The 21469-nt window shown below is 33.7% G+C and overlaps 1 protein-coding gene across 1 annotated transcript in view; it reads right to left on the reverse strand.

Annotated features, from left to right (window-relative positions):
* MDN1 (midasin AAA ATPase 1) overlaps window positions 1-21469 on the reverse strand; it is a 178833-nt gene that overhangs the window by 79411 nt on the left and 77953 nt on the right. Inside the window, 10 exon segments of the mRNA XM_051997401.1 lie at window positions 642-905; window positions 1011-1100; window positions 3237-3425; window positions 3850-3957; window positions 5041-5238; window positions 6643-6765; window positions 8036-8244; window positions 13797-13994; window positions 14500-14721; window positions 17979-18108. Coding sequence (XP_051853361.1) covers window positions 642-905; window positions 1011-1100; window positions 3237-3425; window positions 3850-3957; window positions 5041-5238; window positions 6643-6765; window positions 8036-8244; window positions 13797-13994; window positions 14500-14721; window positions 17979-18108 — 1731 coding nt within the window.

Genomic DNA, 21469 nt, shown 5'->3' on the forward strand with positions numbered 1-21469 from the left:
AACTCAGCAGGACCTGAGTTCAAATCTGGACTCAGATACTTAACACTTCCTAGCTGTGTGACCCTGGGCAAGTCACTTAACCCCAATTGCCTCAGGGGAGGAAAAAACTGATATAGTAAGCAGAAGCAGGAAAACAATATATACAATGAATACAATAATGTAAATGAAAGGGGAGGACTGGAGAATATTGTGTAACAATCATGCTTATACTCAGAAAAGAGCTGAAAAAAATTCAAATCTCTCTGTTGCACAGCTGGGGGGATAGATATGTTTATTAGTTTTGATGAATTGTTATTTATTTATTTATTTGGTTTTGCTGAGGCAATTGGGGTTAAATGACTTGCCCAGGGTCACATAGCTAGGAAGGATTAAGTGTCTGAGGCCAGATTTTAACTCAGATCCTTCAGACTTCAGGGCTGGTGCTCTATCCACTGTGCCACCTAGCTGCCCCATTGTTTTTATTTTTTTTAAAAACTTTTTCCTCATCTGCCAATTTGGTTGTTTATAAGCTAAGGTTCCCTGATAAGAGGAGAGTTCAGATTCATGTTTGGAAATGAATACAATATAAATATAAAGAGGCTTCTATAAATAGGATGAAAGAGTTAATTAAATTAATTGACTAATTAAGACAGGGTAGTTACCTGCTCAAATCCACCCAACAGTTCAGTGGTATCCATAGCACTATTCATGGCCATAATCCTTAATGTATGTCCTGTCAGGTGGGCCAAGAGCTGGACCAGACTGGTCTTCCCAACAGCAGTGGGACCCACAAGGATAACCATCCAGTTCATTTGTACACACTTCATGACAGGCTCAAGGAATTTCAAGGACTGGTGCAAAAGAGACAAAGGTCTCTGGGATTGTTGAGGAACATAGTTGCCACGGGAAAGAACTGAATAGCCAACCTTTAAAAAAGGAAAAAAAAAAAGTAATCAAAGATGAATATGTTAAAAGAGAGAAGAAAATCATATTAACAAAAGGCTACTGAATAAATATTATGTTGCCCTTACCTGTACTTCATAAGGAGTAATGTGGAACTGTCTTGTACCCATGTATGGCACAGTTTGAGAACCAAAAACCTCCTTGAAAACAGAAATGACCTAAAGAGAAGGGGAAAAGGAAAAAAAACAGGAATTTCCAAGTTCTAATTTACATACTTCAAGTATTTTTGCTTTTTATGCACAACTATAGAAGTTTGGTGATTTGACAAAGTAAGTGTCAAGGCCAGGATTCATGCCCAGCTATGATTACAATGAGAAATAGAAGTTGGGCTAAAGAACACAGAAGCTACTTATGCCTAAATCATGAGAGGATTAGGTGAAGATACATAAGAGAAAAATTCTGAAAACATTATCAAGTAGTTCCATCTCTATAAAAGAAGAAATCTGAATTCCTGATATAGCTTCAGACAGCCGACATGAAATGATGGAAGGAAATAGAAACTGTTATGATCTCAATGCACATAAATCCCAAATCTATCTGCTAGATGGCAGATTGGATAGATGACCAGCCTGAGAGTGCGTTCCAATGATGTCTCTGTGATCCTTAGCAATGTGATCCTTAGCAAATCCCTTTACTCCTCTCACTTCTTTTTCCTCATTTGTGAAAGAGAAATTAATAATAGCACCTCACTCAAAGAATTGTTGTGAGATTCAAATGAAGTAATATATGTAAAAATGTTTTACAAACTTTAAAGTTCCACACAAATTCCATTTGCTTTTGTTATTATCAATCCCTGGAAGATAATGTCATCATCCAACATTCAAAAGAAAAGATTCAATTCAGTAATATTTGCTCCAAAATCATTTCTGTTGAATAAATTCTAATTTTTTTCCCTGGAGTAAACTCAAAATCTAAAAGTAACAAAATCATACCTGAAAACTTAACAACTACTTTAAAAGGCTTATCTTATTGATAAAACAGGGATAATAAAAAATATAAATGCTGTACTAATCTCAAAATACATGAAACCAGAAACTAGTATTATAAATAATTAAGTAGGAATAGTATACTGTATCAGTCAGAAATCCTAGATTCTAGGCATATCTCAATATTAAACAAGTGATCATAGGTAAGTCGCTTAGACATGAGGTTTTTCAGCTCAAAGATTTTCTACTTAACATAAGTCCACTATAAAGAAAGAAATCCCAAACTACCAATAAGGATATTTCACCAGCTATAAGGCTATATCACTTCTAATTTTATATCCAACTTTAAAAAAACAAACCTATTTGATCTTCTTTTCCTATCACATGAGTATTTCACATAGCTTTTGTTTTTCTTTTTTTATTATAGCTTTTTATATACAAAACATATGCATGGTAATTTTTCAACATTGACCCTTGCAAAAACTTCTGTTTCAACTTTTCCCCTCCTTCCCTCCACTCCCTCCCCTAGATGGCAGTAGATCATATACATGTGTGTATTCACATAGCTTTTTTTTTTTTAAGAACATTTATCTCATACTACCATTTGATTCTTCTAATAGATATGAAAGTGATGTTTCTATTGGACTCAGCATGGTATTCTACTGCTCATAACGGAGTGGTTTTCCATTTCATTCTCCAACTCATTTCACACATGAGAAAATTGAAGCAAACAGGGCTAAGTGACCTGTGCTTAGGATCACACAGCTACTAAATATTTATGGCCAGATTTCAACTCAGGAAGACAAGACTTCCTAATTCCAGACCAGTATTTTATCCACTGACAGACTTAGATGATCTACATCTTCTTTTAATCTACATTTTCTTTTAATTTCCACAGTCACACATATTCAGGTTCATGCTACATGTAATAAAAACATGATGGCACATTTAATCTGTAAGACAGGGCCCCCCCTTAATATCTGCATTACCAGAGGCAGCTCATTTAGATAAGTCAGTGAATATGAGCTTTGGTCTGAAATCAGGAAGCTGTGAGTTTAGATTCTTCTGTGAGATCCTGAACAAGTCACTTAACCTCTGATTCAGTTTCCTCAACTCTAAAAAGAGATCATAATAACATCTGTTTTCTAGGTGTTGTTAGAATAAAATGAGTAAATTTTAGTAAATCACTTAAGACTAGTCCCTGGCACAGAAGTAGATACTTAATAAATCTGTCCTTCACATCAAAGGATTTCAACATGTCTAGGATTACTACTACTCTTGATATATTCATTGCCAAGCTTGCCTTTTTCTTATGAGAAACAAGCCAGCTTTTGGGGGTGGGAATAAACAAAACAGTGCAATAATCACCTTCTCTTTGTCTTCTTTGGCTCTCATTCTTTCTCCATAAACCAAATAAACATGTTGGCTAGGATCATAACATCCTGGAGACTGGTCAACGAGAATCAACTGACACCAGCGGAAGAGATCCCTTAGGTTAAATTCCCAGGGTCCTCCTTTCTGACCCCATTTCTTCTCAAAAGTCACTTCTTGATCAATCTAGGAAAGGAAAAACTTTTCTTGGAGACTTTGTCTCACTACCAGGCATTATATTCAAGCTCTTGAAAAAATTCAAGAGAAGAGGAAACTTAAAAGACATTAGTGGAGTGTAACCCAAGAATTTATTTTCCTTCTTTCCCTGACTTGTTTTTCAAATTGGGGGAGAGAGAGAGGAAGGGAGGAGGGGGAGAAGTGCACTGAGTATGTCAATAACGTAATCATTTAATTTAGCACTCAGTTTTATCGTAAGTAGAAAAACTAGGCAATCCTAACTGATAGCCCAGTTAATACTAACCTTATACAATCAAAAATTAAAATTAAGCATACATTAAATGAATAGCTTCCATAATGTATAAGGTGAAATTCACCTCAAGCACAAGTCATGCTAGAAAGACTGAAAACAAAATACAAAATATGATCTTACTTTGTTGTTAAAAGCTACCATTTTTGCAACAATGCTTTTTTCAATGGCAGGAAATAAGGTATTAGCAATGAACTCCATGTCAGAAGCTGAAAGTGGGTCCACATAGACCTAGAAGGGAAGAAAAAAAAGTCTATGAACAATTTAAGAAAATATCATCATTTCACCTGGTAAAATCGCAAAAAAAAAAAAAAAAAAAAGCACTATGAAACTTCATCACATTTCTACTTCTGCAAAGCAAATAAATAAATAAATGCCTTTTTAAAAAAATAATCTGGGATTCATAATGGGAAAAATAAAAGTTTTCCTATTATAGAAATTTCCTTTCTCTTACTGTGCCCTAGGACAATAAAGTCCCTTGCAATTCTCAATTAGGAAAGGAGTCTTCTTTTTATTATCCTCCACTGTCTTAAGGAAAAATCCAGACTTAGAAGGAAGATAGCTTAATAATTTTCTTCACAATGTTCTTTAAAAATACATTTAAATTATAAGGAGTAGGTGCCCAGTCAACTTTGGTTAATTCAGCATAACAGACAAATACAGTAAGGATAGTTTAAAATCTGGATTTATTATAGAGAAGATCTATTAGTCAAACAACTTGTATGACAGTTGGCAAATTAGACTGGTTAAGTGAAAGGTCTCAACAGTACTTTGTTCAATCACCCCCTCACACTATCTTGCCCCCCAACCCAAACAGATCATGATTGCACTATTGTAGGTAACTCCATGGTGAAGAAACTTCCTATGCCAATACAGATGGGTAATTCTTCTACAATCTTGAGCTTGGGCGGTGGGGGGAGGCATAAAAGGTTAAGAAACTTTCCCAAGATTACATAGTCAATATGACTCTGAGGAAAGCTTTTAGCCCTCTCTATTCATTACAGAATCAGGCCTGGGAATAACCATGAGGTCATTGCATATTCTGAAGAAAAAAAATCAAAAAAGTTGGTATTAGCTTCATCACTTAGACCTCCCAGAAATGTAAAACAACAAACTCTAATCCAGGTTTGTAAACCACAATATGGCCTTCCCAGTGCCTCAAGTCAGAAGACAGGCCCCCTCAACTGCTGCCCAATAAAGATACAAAATCAGTTCTCTCCTCATGATCCCAGTGGTTTTTTTAACAGCTGGATTTTAACAGGACAAGCTCAAAACCCCATCTGTGGGCTCTGTTACAAGAATGACAACACTTGCCTGAGTGAATCTATTAAGGAAGGACCGAGGCAAACCCTTTCTCCCCCCTCCTTGTCGATAGGGATTCTGACAGCCAAAGATCTTAGTCTTCTTGTGTTGAACTTTAAAGCTCATGCCTATTTCAGGAACGTAGACTTCAGCTCGATGATCAAAACAGGCATTCAGGCCTTCTAACACTGATTGAGAAGCCAGGTTCAACTATTGTAGTCCAGTGAAGAAAAGGGAGAAGAGATTATTACAAGTAATTGATATATAGTTCTCTCCTCTCAGCAAGCTAAGTGAGTTCTACATTTTACAAGGTTCAAAGAAGAAAAAGTTTCAACACTCTTATAATATCATAATATGCCATAAACTTGGAGAAATCTCCCACTGGATTAGAACCATGGAAAAACGGTCTAAACTTCCCAACCCCTACAACACTTATTCACACACACACACACACACACACAAATGCATTCTTGAAAATGATGAAAAACAAATGAATAAATTCTAATCCTCAATTTTCATATCTGTAAAAAAAAAATGGGGGGAGTGAGACAAGAATCATTTTTTCACCAACGTATTTTTTTTTTTTTGAGCACCAATAATTTGCAAATCATTGTACTAGATGCTGGAACTGCAAAGACAAAACTGAAATAATCTCTGACCTTGGACCTTTTAATCTAAGCAAAACTCAAATTATTTGATTTTCCCACTAAACAGAGATTTTGAGGTGAATGTTTGCAGTGGTCTATTTTGGCCAACATATGGCAACCATGTATCAGGGAGGCAAAACACAGGCCAACAACAACAATGATATACTTATTATGTGACAAAGACCAATAAATTTTACTATAAAATGAGTTAAAGTCAGGGATGTGATTCAATCAAGTCAAATGGGCTGGTGGAACCTAATTATTAATTTCCAGTGTGAGCTTTTACACTATGGAAGTCAACAAACACTACAAATAAGAGCTTTATCGTTTTGTTGCCTATCTAGGCTTAAACAAGTAATAGAGAAAGTATTAATAATGCGCATTAAACTTAAGTCTAGTATGAATGAATATGTATGGACATTTTCTGGAATTAGTTACCAATATTTTTACCAGGACAGAACTAGTTATGGAGAGAAAACTGAGCTAGATTTTTTTTTTAAGTACCATCAAATGGAGGAAGTAGAGAAATGTTTTCACCATTGTGCAAAAGTGATTTTATACTGGCTACTCCAAAAAAGAAAATTATTTAACAATGTTATATGTCATGTTTCTAATAAGCACTATACTAAATGCCATCCTCAATTAGCTTTTAAGTTTTGAAAATACAAATGCTAATACATTTTTGGCACTTTTTACTTTATAACACTAAGTAAACAGTTTTCCTATGCAATAGGTTTAATAAAATATCTTCAAAATATTTATAAAGTACTTAGTTGACAGCAGAGTATCCAGCATATAGTAGATGCTTAGTAAATGCTAGTTCCTTTCTAATCTCACTATGCCTTCTAAAAGTCTTCCTGTAAAATGTAACATCTTATCTTGAATGAAGTTTCATTGTTTGAATTATACAAGTTCTCCCTAGAAACACACACACACACACACACACACACACACACACACAACTCACCTCATCCAACACAATCCAATGACCTGCTTTCAGTGCTGCAAGTAAGGGGCCATCACGCCATGAAAATTCTCCTCCTTTTCCTCCTTCAACAGGTAAATTTGCGCCAAACAGATCAGTGATGTCCTTCAGAGGAAAATGGGGAAAATAAATTGCTCTTAACTGGGAATACAATGGTTAAGCCACATACTTTAAGACCAAAGGGACCAAACCAACAAAATCTGGCAAAGGTGATCTAAGTCTTTTCATAATCTGCTTAGAATGCAGAGTCCTTGAAAGGCAGGGACAGCTCGCTTTCATCTTTGAACATACCAGGTACATTACACTTAAATGTTGAATTGTTAGGTACAAGACAATTTAACTTTGACCTACTTTTGTTTCATTGTAGAAGTTAATACTTAAAAAGGATTGTCTGTGCCTTTCAGAAAAATAACTGATAAACCATTTTAAAGTTTTCAAAGATTTTACAGATGAGGAAAATAAAGTTCAGAGAACCTAAAGTCACTCAGTTAGTGTCACAAGAGGAACATGAACTCAGGTTTTCCTGTCTCCAATCTGAAAGCATCATAAGGAAAATCTTTTCAGGGCAGGAATGTGGAGTACAGTTTGGAGTAGGGAGAGATCCAGAGTGCCCCAAAAGACTCATCTACATAATGTAATTAAGAATTAACACTTCCAAAATGTAAAAATGAGGTATAGAGAGTAACCGTTTTTTACTCAAAGCTAAACAGTGAATAATGAATGCAAAACAGAATCCACACTGATTGACAACAAAGCTCTAGGAAAAGGAACTTTTGCTATCTAGGCCTCATTCTTACAAGCTTGAGGTAAAGATAATTCTTAAATATAATAATAATGATATATAAGGAAGGGGCAGCTAGATGGTACAGTGGATAGAGCACAGCCCTGAAGTCAGGAGGACCTTAGTTCAAATCTAGCCTCACACACTTAATATTTTCTAGCTGTGTAACCCCTGGGCAAGTCACTCTTAACCCCAATAAATAAAAATAAATAAAATTAAAATTAAATTAAATTAATTTTAAAAATAAATAAAATAAAATAAAATTAATTTAATTTAAAAATAAGGAAGGTACTCCAAGCCAGTTACTCTAAACCACAACTTTATAATTACACGCCATCATTTAGATATTTGCCAGTACTTACAAAGTCTACAAAGTTTAATTACTTTTAAAATAAAGATTTAGATCAAAAAAAGTCAAAAGGCAAAATCATTAATGACTTTATTTGCACAAATAGTTACAGAAGGGAATAAGTAGCCCTTTTTAACCATATTTATATCTAAAACAGGTAATGGTTTCACCTTCTATTTATGAATATTTTTTGAATGACATTGTCATAGCAACATCTGCTCAGCCCAAGAAAAACTGGTACTCACCGTTTGTTCAGATAGATTGATTCGCACAAGGTTATTACCGGAAGCTTTGGCTAATGCTGACACCAAACTGGTCTTACCCACTCCTGGAGAACCCTCCAAGAGAATGGGTTTATTCAGTATTGTGGCTCTTAAGATCCTTTGGATATTCATAGCTGTAGTGCCTGCATTAAGTGCATAATCTGAAACATCCTGCCTTTGCAAAACAGATCCTAAGAACAAATACACAAGTTAGAAGACTTTGAAATATATGTGGTGATTCTGACAGTATCCATGCAGCTTAATAATTATGAATATTTTATTATTGATAACTTTAATTAGTTAACAATTAATAACTTATTATTAGTTATTTAACAAACAACATTTATAATGATTAATGCACTGGTCAGGTCTCTTATTTTTTTTAAATCAAACATGATGACAAAGTTCTAATGGCATAGTCAATTATTTAATTATTCCTTAAATTGACGGGGTTTTTTTGGGAGGGAGGGGGGTGTTATTTGTTTATTTTTGCTGAGGCAATTGGGGGTAAGTGACTTATTCAGGGTCACAAAGCTAGGAAGTAAAGTGTCTGAGGCCAGATTTTAATGCGGGTCCCTCCTGATTTCACAGCAGGTGCTCTGTCCACTGTACCACCTAGCTGCCCCTAAATTGTTTTTTTAAAAATTCTTTGAAATGCTTGTCAACTTTTATAGGCCATCTCCACTCACATATAAGTGTGGATGTATACATGTGCGCAACACAGACACACACACATACAGACACACTAAGAATCCAATGATTAAAAATAATCATTTAAGTAGTGACTTTTACTCAACATATCCAACAAGTGTATTTCCATCTTCAGATCATCTCCCTTCTTCTTCACTTAGACTACCATCCTAGGAAGTTTTAAAGACAGATCAAATCCCTCCTTTTGCAAGAGGGCTGCCTCCCAGGTGAGACTACCTTCCATTAACACTGTATGTATTGAATATGTACATAGTTGTTGACATGTCCTCTATCTTATTATAATGGGAATTCCTAGAGAACAAGGGCTATGCTTTTGCCTTTCTATGTCCTCCCAAAAGTAAGCTAGTGACTGGTATTAATTAAGGGCCTCATGACTGCTTTTTAACTGACAGAGCTTTACAATTTATATACCAAGATCCTTACAATAACCCTATAAAAAAGGAAATACATATATTATCTCCATTTTACAAATTTGGAACCCTAAGACTCAGAAAATTTAATGACTTGGCAATTACAGTTAATAAGGAGAAAAACTGTGAATCAAACCTGAGCCAAGGACTTTTTCAATGCCATACTACTTATTGGTAAAGGGACTCATTTACTCCTAGAGCAACTGGATGGCAGTACTAAAAGTATGACAAAACAGAGCCATTATCACATGAAAAAATACATCTCTATGCCAGGAATGACCCTCCTGCTGATTACAGCATAATGGCAAAAAAAAAAAAAAAAAAAATCATTTTGTTTAAAACTAACTCTAATGAGAGTGAACAAATTTTCAGGGTGGGAAGAATTCATGAACAATCATTTAATAAGGGTTTTTTATGTGCCAGGCACTGTCCTAACTACCGAGGATACAAAGAATGTAAAATATTCTTTATCAAGAAGACTTTAAAAGTCAAGAATTATTTCTAGGAAGAATGGAATAAGAGAAATAAGAAGGGAAAGAGAGGGTAGGGAGAAGGGTACAATCGGGTAAGGAAGATAATGTCCCCTCCAAAATCTTTTAAGTTCTGAGCATTTAATGGTTTTCCCTAATCAAGTGATGGTATCCTAACCATACATGACCAAGAATTAAAGGGAACTAAAGAACATCTCAGTTCAATCTATTCATTTGATAATTGAGCCTCATTTATGAAAGACAATACAGAAAAATGAGGTAAATGAGGACAACAATCCTTATATCCTAATGGGCAGGTCGCTTTCTTTTTATTATAGCTTTTTATTTACAAGATATATATGCATGAGTAATTTTTCAGCATTGATCATTGCAAAACCTTTTATTAAATCTTTTCCCCTCCTTCTTCCCACAGCATCCCCTAGATGGCAGGTAGTCTAATACATGCTAAATATGTTAAAGTATATGTTAAATCAAATACATGTATACATATTTATACAGTTATCTTGCTGCACAAGAAAAATCAAATCTAGAAAGAAAAAAAACCTGGGTCTCTCATTTTTTAATCAAAGAGAATGAGAAAATTTCTAATGCCATATTTAGTTATATAATATTATATTTCTCTTAAACAGTCTCTTACTTTCACAAAGCTACATCATGTATTTTGGGAAAGATACCCAACTAGCTTCTCCCACAATGCTCCTATTTCCTAGATCTGAAATCTTAGTTCAACCAAGAAGCTCCCACACTACTGCCACAGTGCACAATGCCTCAATAAGCCTTGGCATTTACAGACAAGGACTGACTGTGCAACAGCTGATATGTTATATATTCCCAACAAAAATAACTTCTTCCAACCAATGCTGTGGCAAAGGAAGATTTTTGATATCCTAAGCTGACACCTGAAACAGAAACTTTTTTTCAGAAACTTTGTAATGAACTGGGAATACCTATAATGTCATCCTACTTATGTAAAAGAATTACAATGCCTCAATCACTCAGACCAATTCACTTATGAACAGAAATTTGACATATGGCTAAGAGGTCAATCAGCCGCTTCTTGAAAAGGGAACATGAACTACTATCGTTGCAGTTCATTCCAATCTATGACAGTTTCCACTGTTAAGACATTTTATCTTAGATCAAGTCAAAATGTTCTTTTAGGTAACTCACTGTTCTTAGTTCTGGCTTCTGAAGCCAAGAAGAAAAAGTCCAGAAAGTTGCCTTTTAATGATAGCCCTTCAAAGAAAGCAATCTTATCCTCCACAAAGTCTTTTCTTTTCCAGGGAAATAATTCCCACTTGCTTTATATTGCAGTTGGCCAATCAATGTCCTTTCTAAAATAAGACATCCATAAATCAACACCATGTTTCAGCACTGTTCAGAAAAAACAAAACATTCTCTGTAACTCAGCTACAAAAAGAGTTAAAATATACTTCTGGGGACTACAAACTTAATCCCCATTTATAATACTTTGTTTCAAGAAAAAAAAAATTGCATTTTGCAGTTCATATAACTAACTTATAAATGAACTTTTGGGACAAGCTGATTATTAAGTTATGACCTGCTTTAAACTTTCTTTTTTTAACAAGCCCAAGGCCTGCTTAAAAACCATTTTCAAAAGCATACATGGGGACAGCTAGGTGGCACAGTGGATAGACTACCAGTCCTGAAGTCAGGAGGACCTGAGTTCAATTCTTGCCTCAGATACTTAACACTCCCTAGCTATTGTGACCCTAGGCAAGTCACTTAACCCCAACTGTCTTAGCAAAAAAAAAAAAGTATACATGTATAGTGATACAGACACTATAAAATAGTTTAATCATTCTAAAAGACATTCCAATAACATTTAATAAGAGCTAAAATAGTGCTTATTCTGCAAAAAACAAAAAATCAAAGACTTACAAATAATGCTATAACCTAATTATTCAATTTTGGGAACTAAATACCAAACAAATGAAACAAAAGGGGAAACTTACAAAAACAAGGCTGAATGATGCTATATATAATAGCAGAAATTTGGAAACCAATCAAATGCACAACAAGGCAATTACTAAAACTATGGACTATTCACATGATGAAATATAAATATAACTATTAAATACTACAGACATGTGGACCACATCAATACATAGCAATTTTATGAAATAAAAACAAATTAACCAAGTCTATTAGACAACATGTATATACTGACTACAACTTTGTAAGAACTGATGTATATTCATGAAACAGATCTGAGAAGTTAATACTTTAATATTCATTTGAGAAGTAGTATGATATAGTACAGAGAGCTTGTCTTGAAGCTATAAAACCAATCACCAAGAACCACCTTTGAGGTGCTTACGAACATATGACTGAGCAGGATGGTTAACTTCTCAGTGAAGTTGCAAAGAAGATGCTGATTGTCATTAACAGAAGGAATTTCTTCATCTAAAATTACCTATAATAAGAAACTCACAGACCTAGTCCTTATTCTTAATATTCCTTAGTTTCTTTTTTCTTGTAAATTTATAATGCAGAAGGGAAATTTTTTTTTAGTTTTTGTTTTTAATTTTATTTTATTAAAGTTTTTTATTTATACAACATATGCATGGGTAATTTTTCAACACTGATCCTTGCAAAACCTTCTGTTCCAAATTATCTCCTCCCCTAGATGGTAAGAAATCCAATATATGTTAAACATATTAAAATATATGTTAAATCCAATATGTGTAAACATAGTTATACAAGAAAATTGTATAACTATGTTTACACATATTGGATTTAACATAGAAAACTTAGCTCAAAAAAAGAAAACAAAATGCAAGCAAACAACAACCATCAGAGTGAGGATGCTATGGTGTGGTCCATACTCAGATCCCATAGTTCTCTCTTTAGGTATAGATGGCTCTCTTCATCACTGAACAACTGGAACTGGTTTGAATCATCTCATTGTTGAAGAGAGCCATGTCCATTAGAACTGATCATCATATAGTCTTCTTGTTGCCATGTATGATAATCTCCTGGTTCTGCTCATTTCACTTAGTATCAGGTCATGTAGGTCTCTCCAGGCCTCTCTGAAACCATCCTGCTGGTTGTTTCTTATAGAACAGTAGTATTCCATAACATTCATATACCATAATTTATTCAGCCATTCTCCAATTGATGGGCATCCACTCAGTTTCCAGTTTCTTTCTACTACTAAAAGGGCTGCCACAAACATTTTTGCACATGTGGGTCCCTTTCTCTCCCTTAAAATCTCTTTGGGATATAAGCCCAATAGAAACACTGCTGGATCAAAGGTTATGCAGTTTGATAATTTTTTGAGCTTAGTTCCAAATTGCTCTACAGTATGTTTGGATTCGTTCACAGTTCCACCAACAATATATCAGTGTCCCCATTTTCCCACATCCCCTCCAACATTTGTCATTATCTTTTCTTGTCATCTTAACCAATCTGACAGGTGTATAGTGATATCTCAGAGTTGTCTTAATTTGCATTTCTCTGATCAATAGTGATTTGGAGCATCTTTTCATGTGACTAGAAATAGTTTCAATTTCTTCATCTGAAAATTGTCTGTTCATATCCTTTGACCATATATCAATTGGAGAATATCTTGAATTTTTATAAATTTGAGTCAATTCTTTTTATATTTTAGAAATGGTGCCTTTATTGAAACCTTTGAATGTAAAAATGTTTTCCCAGTTTATTGCTTCTCTTCTAATCTTGCCTGCATTAGTTTTGTTTGTATAAAAAAAACTTTTTAATTTAATATAATTAAAATTATCTATTTTGTGATCAATAATGATCTCTACTTCTTCTTTGGTTACAAAGTCCTTCCTCCTCCACAGATCTGAGAGGTAAATAACTCCTATGTTGTTCTAATTTGTTTATATCATTCTATATGTCTAGATCAAGAACTCATTTCGATCTTATCTTGTTATACAGTGTTATGTATGGGTCAATGTCTAGTCAGAATGGAAATTGTTGACAAAAATAAAGATATCAGAACAGTTTCTAACTGGGGCAGCTAATACAAAAAAGCCAAGTCAGAAGAGTACCTAAAAGCAACATACATGAAAATAGCAAGTCAATTTTTTTTAGATATAAATATTTAAGTTTCAATGATGGGATTTAAAATAAAGTCATTCTTACCTCGTGCTATAAAAAAGGGGTGGACACCACAAAAGTTATCCCTACAAATAAATTCCATATTTTTGGGTTTGTCATAAATCCTCAGCTTATTCCTTGTAGAGACCGTAAGATGGACTATTTGAGAAAGTTTCTTGGTCAGGAATTGTACACATTCTTTGCGAGCCAGGGGTGCACTATCAAATCCAAAGGAAGTTGTTCCTAAAAGAAAAGGTACCATCATATTAATTAAACTCAAAATAAACCAGGTCTTAAGATTAGTTAGCAAGATTTATATAACAATTCAATGAATAACCTCTGTTCTTTCTAGATATGCTACAACCTATACATTGCTCTAAAGGTGCAAGGAGTCTAAAGAAAGCATACTTACCACTAAATATCATACGTTATCTACAACCCACTGAGGTTAAGAGCTTGTGTAAGACTAAAGGTTAATTTATGTCAGCTTCGAGCTAGATATGCAAGAGCCCTGAGTTCAAATCTAGTTCTGCCCACTGCTGTCTGAGAAATCAAAGAAATAGAACTGATCTCTGGGAAGACATAACAATAATTTCTATATATTTTCAATTTTAATAAATTACAACCAACTAAAACACATTTAAATTAAATACAAATAAGTTAACTGAATTTACAGTTAAAAGCTGGAAAACAGAAAATATGTAATCTATATAAAATCTGACCCTAATGGCTCTTATTACCAACTTACCTGAACCTATTCCATCCACATATACTAGGCATGCACCATGGATTAAAGATGTCACAACTGAAATATTCTCTTCTCCCTCCTTCAAAGTCTTTTCCACCTTAGTAAGATTCATAAAATTGACCCAGGACAGGATATCTCTAATGCTGATGATATATCGTCGACCAAACTCCTGACTAGTGAGCCAATCTATGAACTCCAGCATAAATTCAGCTATATCTGTTCCTAAAACACAAGAGGAGAAATTTTAAGACCATACTCTATAGGCAGTCCTGAAGAATGTAATCCTCCAAATAAGACATATTAATCCACAAAAGGCTATTCTTAGGGGACTCTCAGTGAATGAAATGTAAGTTTGGCTCAAGTCTAGAAAGGATTCTAGTGGTTCCCAATTTTAAATGACTCAGTTAAATTGTATTACAATGTGGTAGAATCAAAAGAGAAATAGATATAATCAGAGGTCATGAGTTCAAATCCTAGTTTTGTCAAATACTGTCTGAGAAATCAGAGGCAAGTCACTTCATCTTTCTTGATTTTAGTTTTCTCATCTGCAAAATGAGGGAGCTAGAAGAGATGGCCTCTATGTTCTAATTCAGCTCTAGAATAAGGGACTATTATAATAGTCCTACAACAAGATAACCTATGATTTCCTTCCAAATTCTAAGTCTATATATCTCTGACAGAGTAGAATTTTTAAATTTACTTCAAAAATTTATCTTTCAACTTTTCCAAATCTGAGGTACAATTCAGAATATGGAAAATTAATGCCTCTCATTTATATTTTGGTTCATGATGTTTTTGTTTGTGACTTGAGCATATGATAATTGAGATCATGATACTTAAAAGAATGAAAAAATTCATTTTGGTAGGATCCTGGAGGGAGAAAACAATAGGCTGAAAAGAAATTAACAAAAGCCTTTCTCTTGCTAAACCATTTTCTACAGAACAGAGAGATGCCAAATGGAAAAAAGAGGGGAAAACTCCTTTTTTGTCTTCCACAGCATTATTTCCCTAGAGTTCTTAATAACTCCTGAGAAGAAGACAACTGCCACAGAACCCTGAAAACCACCTTAGGAACAAATTGATTAGCACAAAGGTGAATCCCAAAGCTCCAAGGCTCATTGTATTATTGGGAAATGCTTCATGTCAGGGATATAAGAGATATACTCATGGACTCTTTGGAAACAGAATGAATAAAGAATGAATACAGCTTAAAGAGGGAAGACATCTCCAGCATGGATCTTAATCCAGGCAGGGTAGAAGACAATACTATCTCAATTTGTCTGCTTCCAGAATTCTATCAAGCTTTCTCCTTCTGAAGATGATTTTTCATGCTTTCCACTACAGGCAATCAAGTGTAATTCTGTTATAAAGTATGACTGTTGTTCTAAAAACAGGGTCTGGAGAAAACATTTGTCGTGATAAAATTATTCTCTCTAGAGAATTCGATGTAATGATTTTATTCAAGCATTTAATTGATTCCAGACCAGTGGCCTTTCCTTTGCATTTTGTACAGCAGGAAAATAATCCTGACTTTCAAATATTCTATACTTGTAAAGAACATAAATACCCACCCAGTTGATTGCTTGTACTTGCAACCAAACCTGAAACACAGAAACTGAGAAAAATGTCTCTCAATTTCTATATCCCCATAACTACCCAATATATTTATGCCTCAAGAATACTTTAAAAAGTTAGTTGTTTGTATGCTCAAAGGGCTATCAAACTGTGCATATACCCTTTGATTCAGCAGTACCTCTACTGAATCTATCTCCCAGAGAGATCATAAAAAAAGGGAAAAGGATCTACATGTGTGAAAATGTTTGTAGCAGCCCTTTTGGTAGTAGTGAGGAATTGTAAAGTGAGTAGATATTCATCAGCTAGGGAATAGCTGAATATGTTATGGTATATGAATGTTATGGAATATTATTGTTCTATAAGAAACAAACAGCAGAATAATATCAGAGAGGCTTGGAGAGACTTATATGAATTGATGCTAAGTGAATTAAATAGAACCAAAAGAACCATTGTACACAGCAACAACAAGATTATGTGATGATCAACACTGACAGATATGGCTCTTTTCAACCATGAGCTGACTCAGGCCAATTCTAATAGACTTGTGATGGAGAGAGCCATCTGCATCCAAAAGGAGCATTGTGAGGACTGAATGTGAATCACAACACAGTATTTTCACCATTTTTGTTACTGTTTGCTTGATATTTTTTTTCCTTTTTTGATGTGATTTTTCTTGTGCAGCACAATAAATGTAGAAATATATATACAAGAATTGCACATGTTTAATATATATTGGATTACCTGCTCTCTAGGGAAGAAGAGTAGAGGAAAGAGAGTGAAAAAAATTTGGAACACAAAATTCTGCAAGGGTGAATAATAGAAAACTATCTTTCCATGTATTTTGAAAGTAAAAGGCTATTATCAAAAATAAATAAATAAAAATTAGATGGGAATTCTATTCGAAGAACAGAAGAGGTTCAGAAAACTAAGTGGTAGAACCCAGACCTATGCTCTGAACTGCATAACATTTGCTAAGAAACACAAATTTAATAGAGCAGCTTGAACTCAGTGGAAGATATTTAAAAGAAAAATTTAATAATTATGAATAACATTATATAAAAAATATCTTAATGCCAGGATCCAGGAAAAATATACAATACATTATAATGATCCACATTGGCTTTAATTTAATTTTATTTAAAAATGAAATCAACTAAATAGACGAGTAGTAGTACATGATTTATTTTAAGAAATACATTACCTATACAATATTCTAAGTTTTTTTTCCTTAAAGGCAGAATTCTGAGAAAAAAAAATTAATCATATTTTCACTTTTTTTCAACCACATTATTTTTTCCTCTACACCTGTAATTTCATTCATACAGGAAGCACCAAATGAACAAAGTCCCTATATCAATGCAGAACATCATCTGTTATATAATTTTTGATCTCACAAAATCTCCTGGACAAGTGAGAAATTAAGTGACTTGCTCAGAGTCACAAAGTAAGTGTCAGAGGTAAGTATGAACCTCTGGCTACTCTGAGGATAAAGCTGATCCTTAATCTATTACATTAGAACATAAGCTCCTCAAGGGCAGGTTCTAATGCAGATGTGTCTTTGTAATCTGAGCATATATCACAGTACAGGCATATAGTTGCTCTTTAAATTAATTTTTATTAAATATACATATTGCTACTTCTCTGCTATCACATTATCTTAAGTTTGACAATGGCAGTCACAGAAGTATAAATGTGAGAGAATGACACAGAAACTAAAATATAACTCCTTTCTTGTTAAAGAAGATGAAATTTAACATCCTAGTGAAGGAGATACTATGAAGATCAACCATATGGATACAGAAGCAAAAGACTATCAGCCAACTTGGCTGAAATCCATGCCTACCTTCATTTCCTTAAATTTCTTTTCCTTGAGATACCATTCTATTTCTTTACCCATTTCTTACCTTGATGGTCTGCTTTACCCAGAGATAATGATGGATGAAGATTACGCTTGACAATCCGAATTAAATCTTTGCGGCTCTTAGTTTGAGGGCACCATATCTCAGTAAATCTGTTACGCAAAGCAGGAGACAGCTGCAAGAAGAGAGGAAATAAACCAATATGAGCTTAATAGTAAATTTTAGTACAGAAATACTTTTCCTTTTCTAAGCTTGGAAATGCTTTTGAACCTCCCAAAGGACATCTTCTCTTCTTATCAGTATTCCAAAATCACTTAAGTAAATTGTTTAGGAGATGGTTACAACACTGATCACATGCTACAAGTGAGTCTAGGGACCCTAATCCCTTAGGGTGTCATATAAATTGAGAACTCCCAAAACAATTAATTCTATGAAGATGTCACCAAATCACAAGTCTTAAGAGTAGAATTTTGTCTAACAGGTAGAAAATCAAGAAGATTTCTGCCCCCATATCCTGTTCCCTTTAGCTTACAAGAATTCCTAATTAATGGGGAAACAAATGGCAATTCTACCCTTGGTTCCTCAACTTTCATATTAGGAATGAACATTTAGAAAAATGGAAAGTCACTTTCTGACAAAGACAAAACACATCATAAGGTACATGTTAATTATGGCCAAGAAAAAGATTAAACATTGTAATAAGATCCTTTAAGATTATTGCTTTCTATGGTAAGAGTAGCTACACATGCACCACTTCAATAAAAAGGCTATACTGCAAGTCTATTCTTAGCATTTTGCTATTACTTTATTTTGCAGTTCACTTTCCAGGGAGCTTTTCTTTCAGTTCAGTGGTTTTATGGGGTTTATATGCTTCTTTTTTTTATTTGTTGTTAAGGAAAACAACAACAAAAAATCTTGCATTTGCTTCCCTTACCCATTTCATGGCACTTTATGTAATCTTAATTACTTTCATTCAGGATCACTATTTCTGTTCCTTAACACCCTTCAACATCCTTCAGTTCTTTTATTAATTTAACTAACAAAACCTATGCATTACCTGAATATCATTTAAAAACAAAGCTGGCTCTTCCATGAGAAATAAAAGTTTAAATGACAGTTTCAGGAGTGGCACATCCCTAACTGGATAAACTAAATTATTCAAACGCTGAGTAAATTTGGAACTGAGGAAAAAAACCTTACAAATTACTACTAACCTACTCAAAAGGGCATAAAACTATGGGAAAGAGTAAGGATTTGTTCAAAGTGCAAGACAAAATTAATATTTTTGATATTAAATTCAATTGTGAATTCAGGTGGAGAAACAATAAGGAAATACTTTATTTTTTAATGGTTCATTTGCTGGGATTTTAAAGCTATACAGGTGACATGAGAAATCATTTTTCCAAAACATAATATTTTACTTCTATTTGTCCTCTCCACTCCTCATTTGAAATAAATATCCATTTTTCTTTTGATCAATTTCAGTTTTAGTCAGGCTTTACAACATAATGAAAATGGTCTTTGTCAAGAAATAGTTCCTTGGAAAATTAAAAACCTATATATACTCAACAATTGGAGAATGTCTGAATAGATTATGGTACATTAGATGTAGATTATTAAGTAGTTAAAAAAAAAATTGTATGGTGATTCCTACAAGGAAATATGATAACATCTACAAAGGGAAATTGGCAGAAACATATATGTATCCATATTAGTAAGTTATTACATATGTATTTTTCAAATATAAGCAATTTATTAACTATAAGTATTGATATATATATATATACATACACACAACATGTATTTTTTGTAAAGGCAGAAAAGAAAATTAAGGTAAACAGAACCAAAAATAGTAAACTAGAGATTTTGCCTTTGCTTTGGTATATTTCTTCAATTTTAAAAAAATTTATCAAATGTGTAATTAAAAAAAAAATTGATCAAAATGGGTTTATAATTTAGACATAAAGGATGATACCATAAATAAATTAGGAAAAGAAGCAAATCAGGAAGACAGTTTACTTCTCAGATATTTGCAGAAGAAAAGAATTCATTTTTTAAAAAACCTTTTTATTTTCAACACTGACCCTTGCATAGCTTTGTGTTTCAGATTTTCCCCTCTTCCCCCACCCAAGATGGCAAGCAATCCAATATATGTTATACATATTAAAATATATGTAAAATCCAATATGTGTAAACATATTTATATAATTCACTTGTTGCACAAGAAATATCAGATCAAAAAGAAAAGAAAATGAGTAAGAAAACAAAATGCAAGTGAACAACATCAAAAAAGAGTGAGAATGTCATAGTGTGATATACATTCAGCTCCCACAGTCCTCTCTATTGGTGTAGACAGCTCTAGAAGAAAGGAATTCAAGGCCAAAGAAGAAGTAGAAAACATTATGAAATGCAAAATGGATAATTTTGATTATATTAAATTTAAAAAGTTTTTGTGCAAACAAAACCAATACAGCAAAGATTAGAAAAGCAGTAAACTCAGGAAACCAATTTTACACCCAAAGGTTCTAACAAAGTCTTCATTTCTAAAATATATAAAGAATTGACTCAACTTGTAAGAATATAAGTCACTCTCCAAGGATATGAATATACAATTTTCAGATGAAGAAATTAAAACCATTCCTAGTCATTTAATCACAATGAAAGAAATGCAAATTAAGATAACTGTGAGGCAGCACTATACACTTCTCAGATTGGCTAAGATGACAGGAAAAGATAATGATATATGTTGAAAGGGATGTGCAAAAACTTGGACAGTAATACATTGTTTGTGAGAGTTGTGAACTGATCCAACCATTCTGGGTTAGAACTATGCCAAAAGGGCTATCAAATTGTGCATGCCCATTAATCCAGCATTATCCCTACTGGGTCATTAAAAGAGACCACAAAAAAAGGGGAAAGGACCCACATATGTGAAAATGTATGTAGTAGTCCTTTTGGTAGTAGCAAAGAAAGGGAAAGTGAGTGGATATCCATCAGTTGGGGAATGGCTGAATATGTTATGGTATGGTTATGTTGTGGAATATTATTGTTCTATAAGAAATAATCAGAAAGGCTAAGTGAAGTGAGTAGAACCAAAAGAATACTGCACACAACAATAACAAGATTATGTGACAATCATCATTGATGGATGTAGTTCTTTCATCAATGAGGAGATTCAGGCCAATTCCAAAAGACTACTGGAGAGAGCTATCTGCATCCAGAAAGAGGATTATAGTAACTGAATGTGGATCACAACATATTATTTTCACCTTTTTTTGTTGCTATTTGTTTGCTTTTTTTCCTTTCTCAGTTTTTCACCTTTATGATCTGATTTTTCTCGTACAGCATGATAATTGTGGAACTATGTATAGAAGAACTGTAAATGTTCACCATATTTTGGATTACTTGTTGCCTAAGGAAGGTGGATGTGGGGAAGGGAGGGAGAAAAATTTGGAACAGAAAGTTTTGCAAGGGCAAATGCTGAAAACTATTTTTGTATGTATTTTAAAAATAAAAGGTTAATTTTTTTAAAAAGA

This window comes from Antechinus flavipes, chromosome 4, assembly GCF_016432865.1.
Source record: "Antechinus flavipes isolate AdamAnt ecotype Samford, QLD, Australia chromosome 4, AdamAnt_v2, whole genome shotgun sequence".
In the NCBI taxonomy this organism is placed as follows: Eukaryota; Metazoa; Chordata; class Mammalia; order Dasyuromorphia; family Dasyuridae; genus Antechinus; species Antechinus flavipes.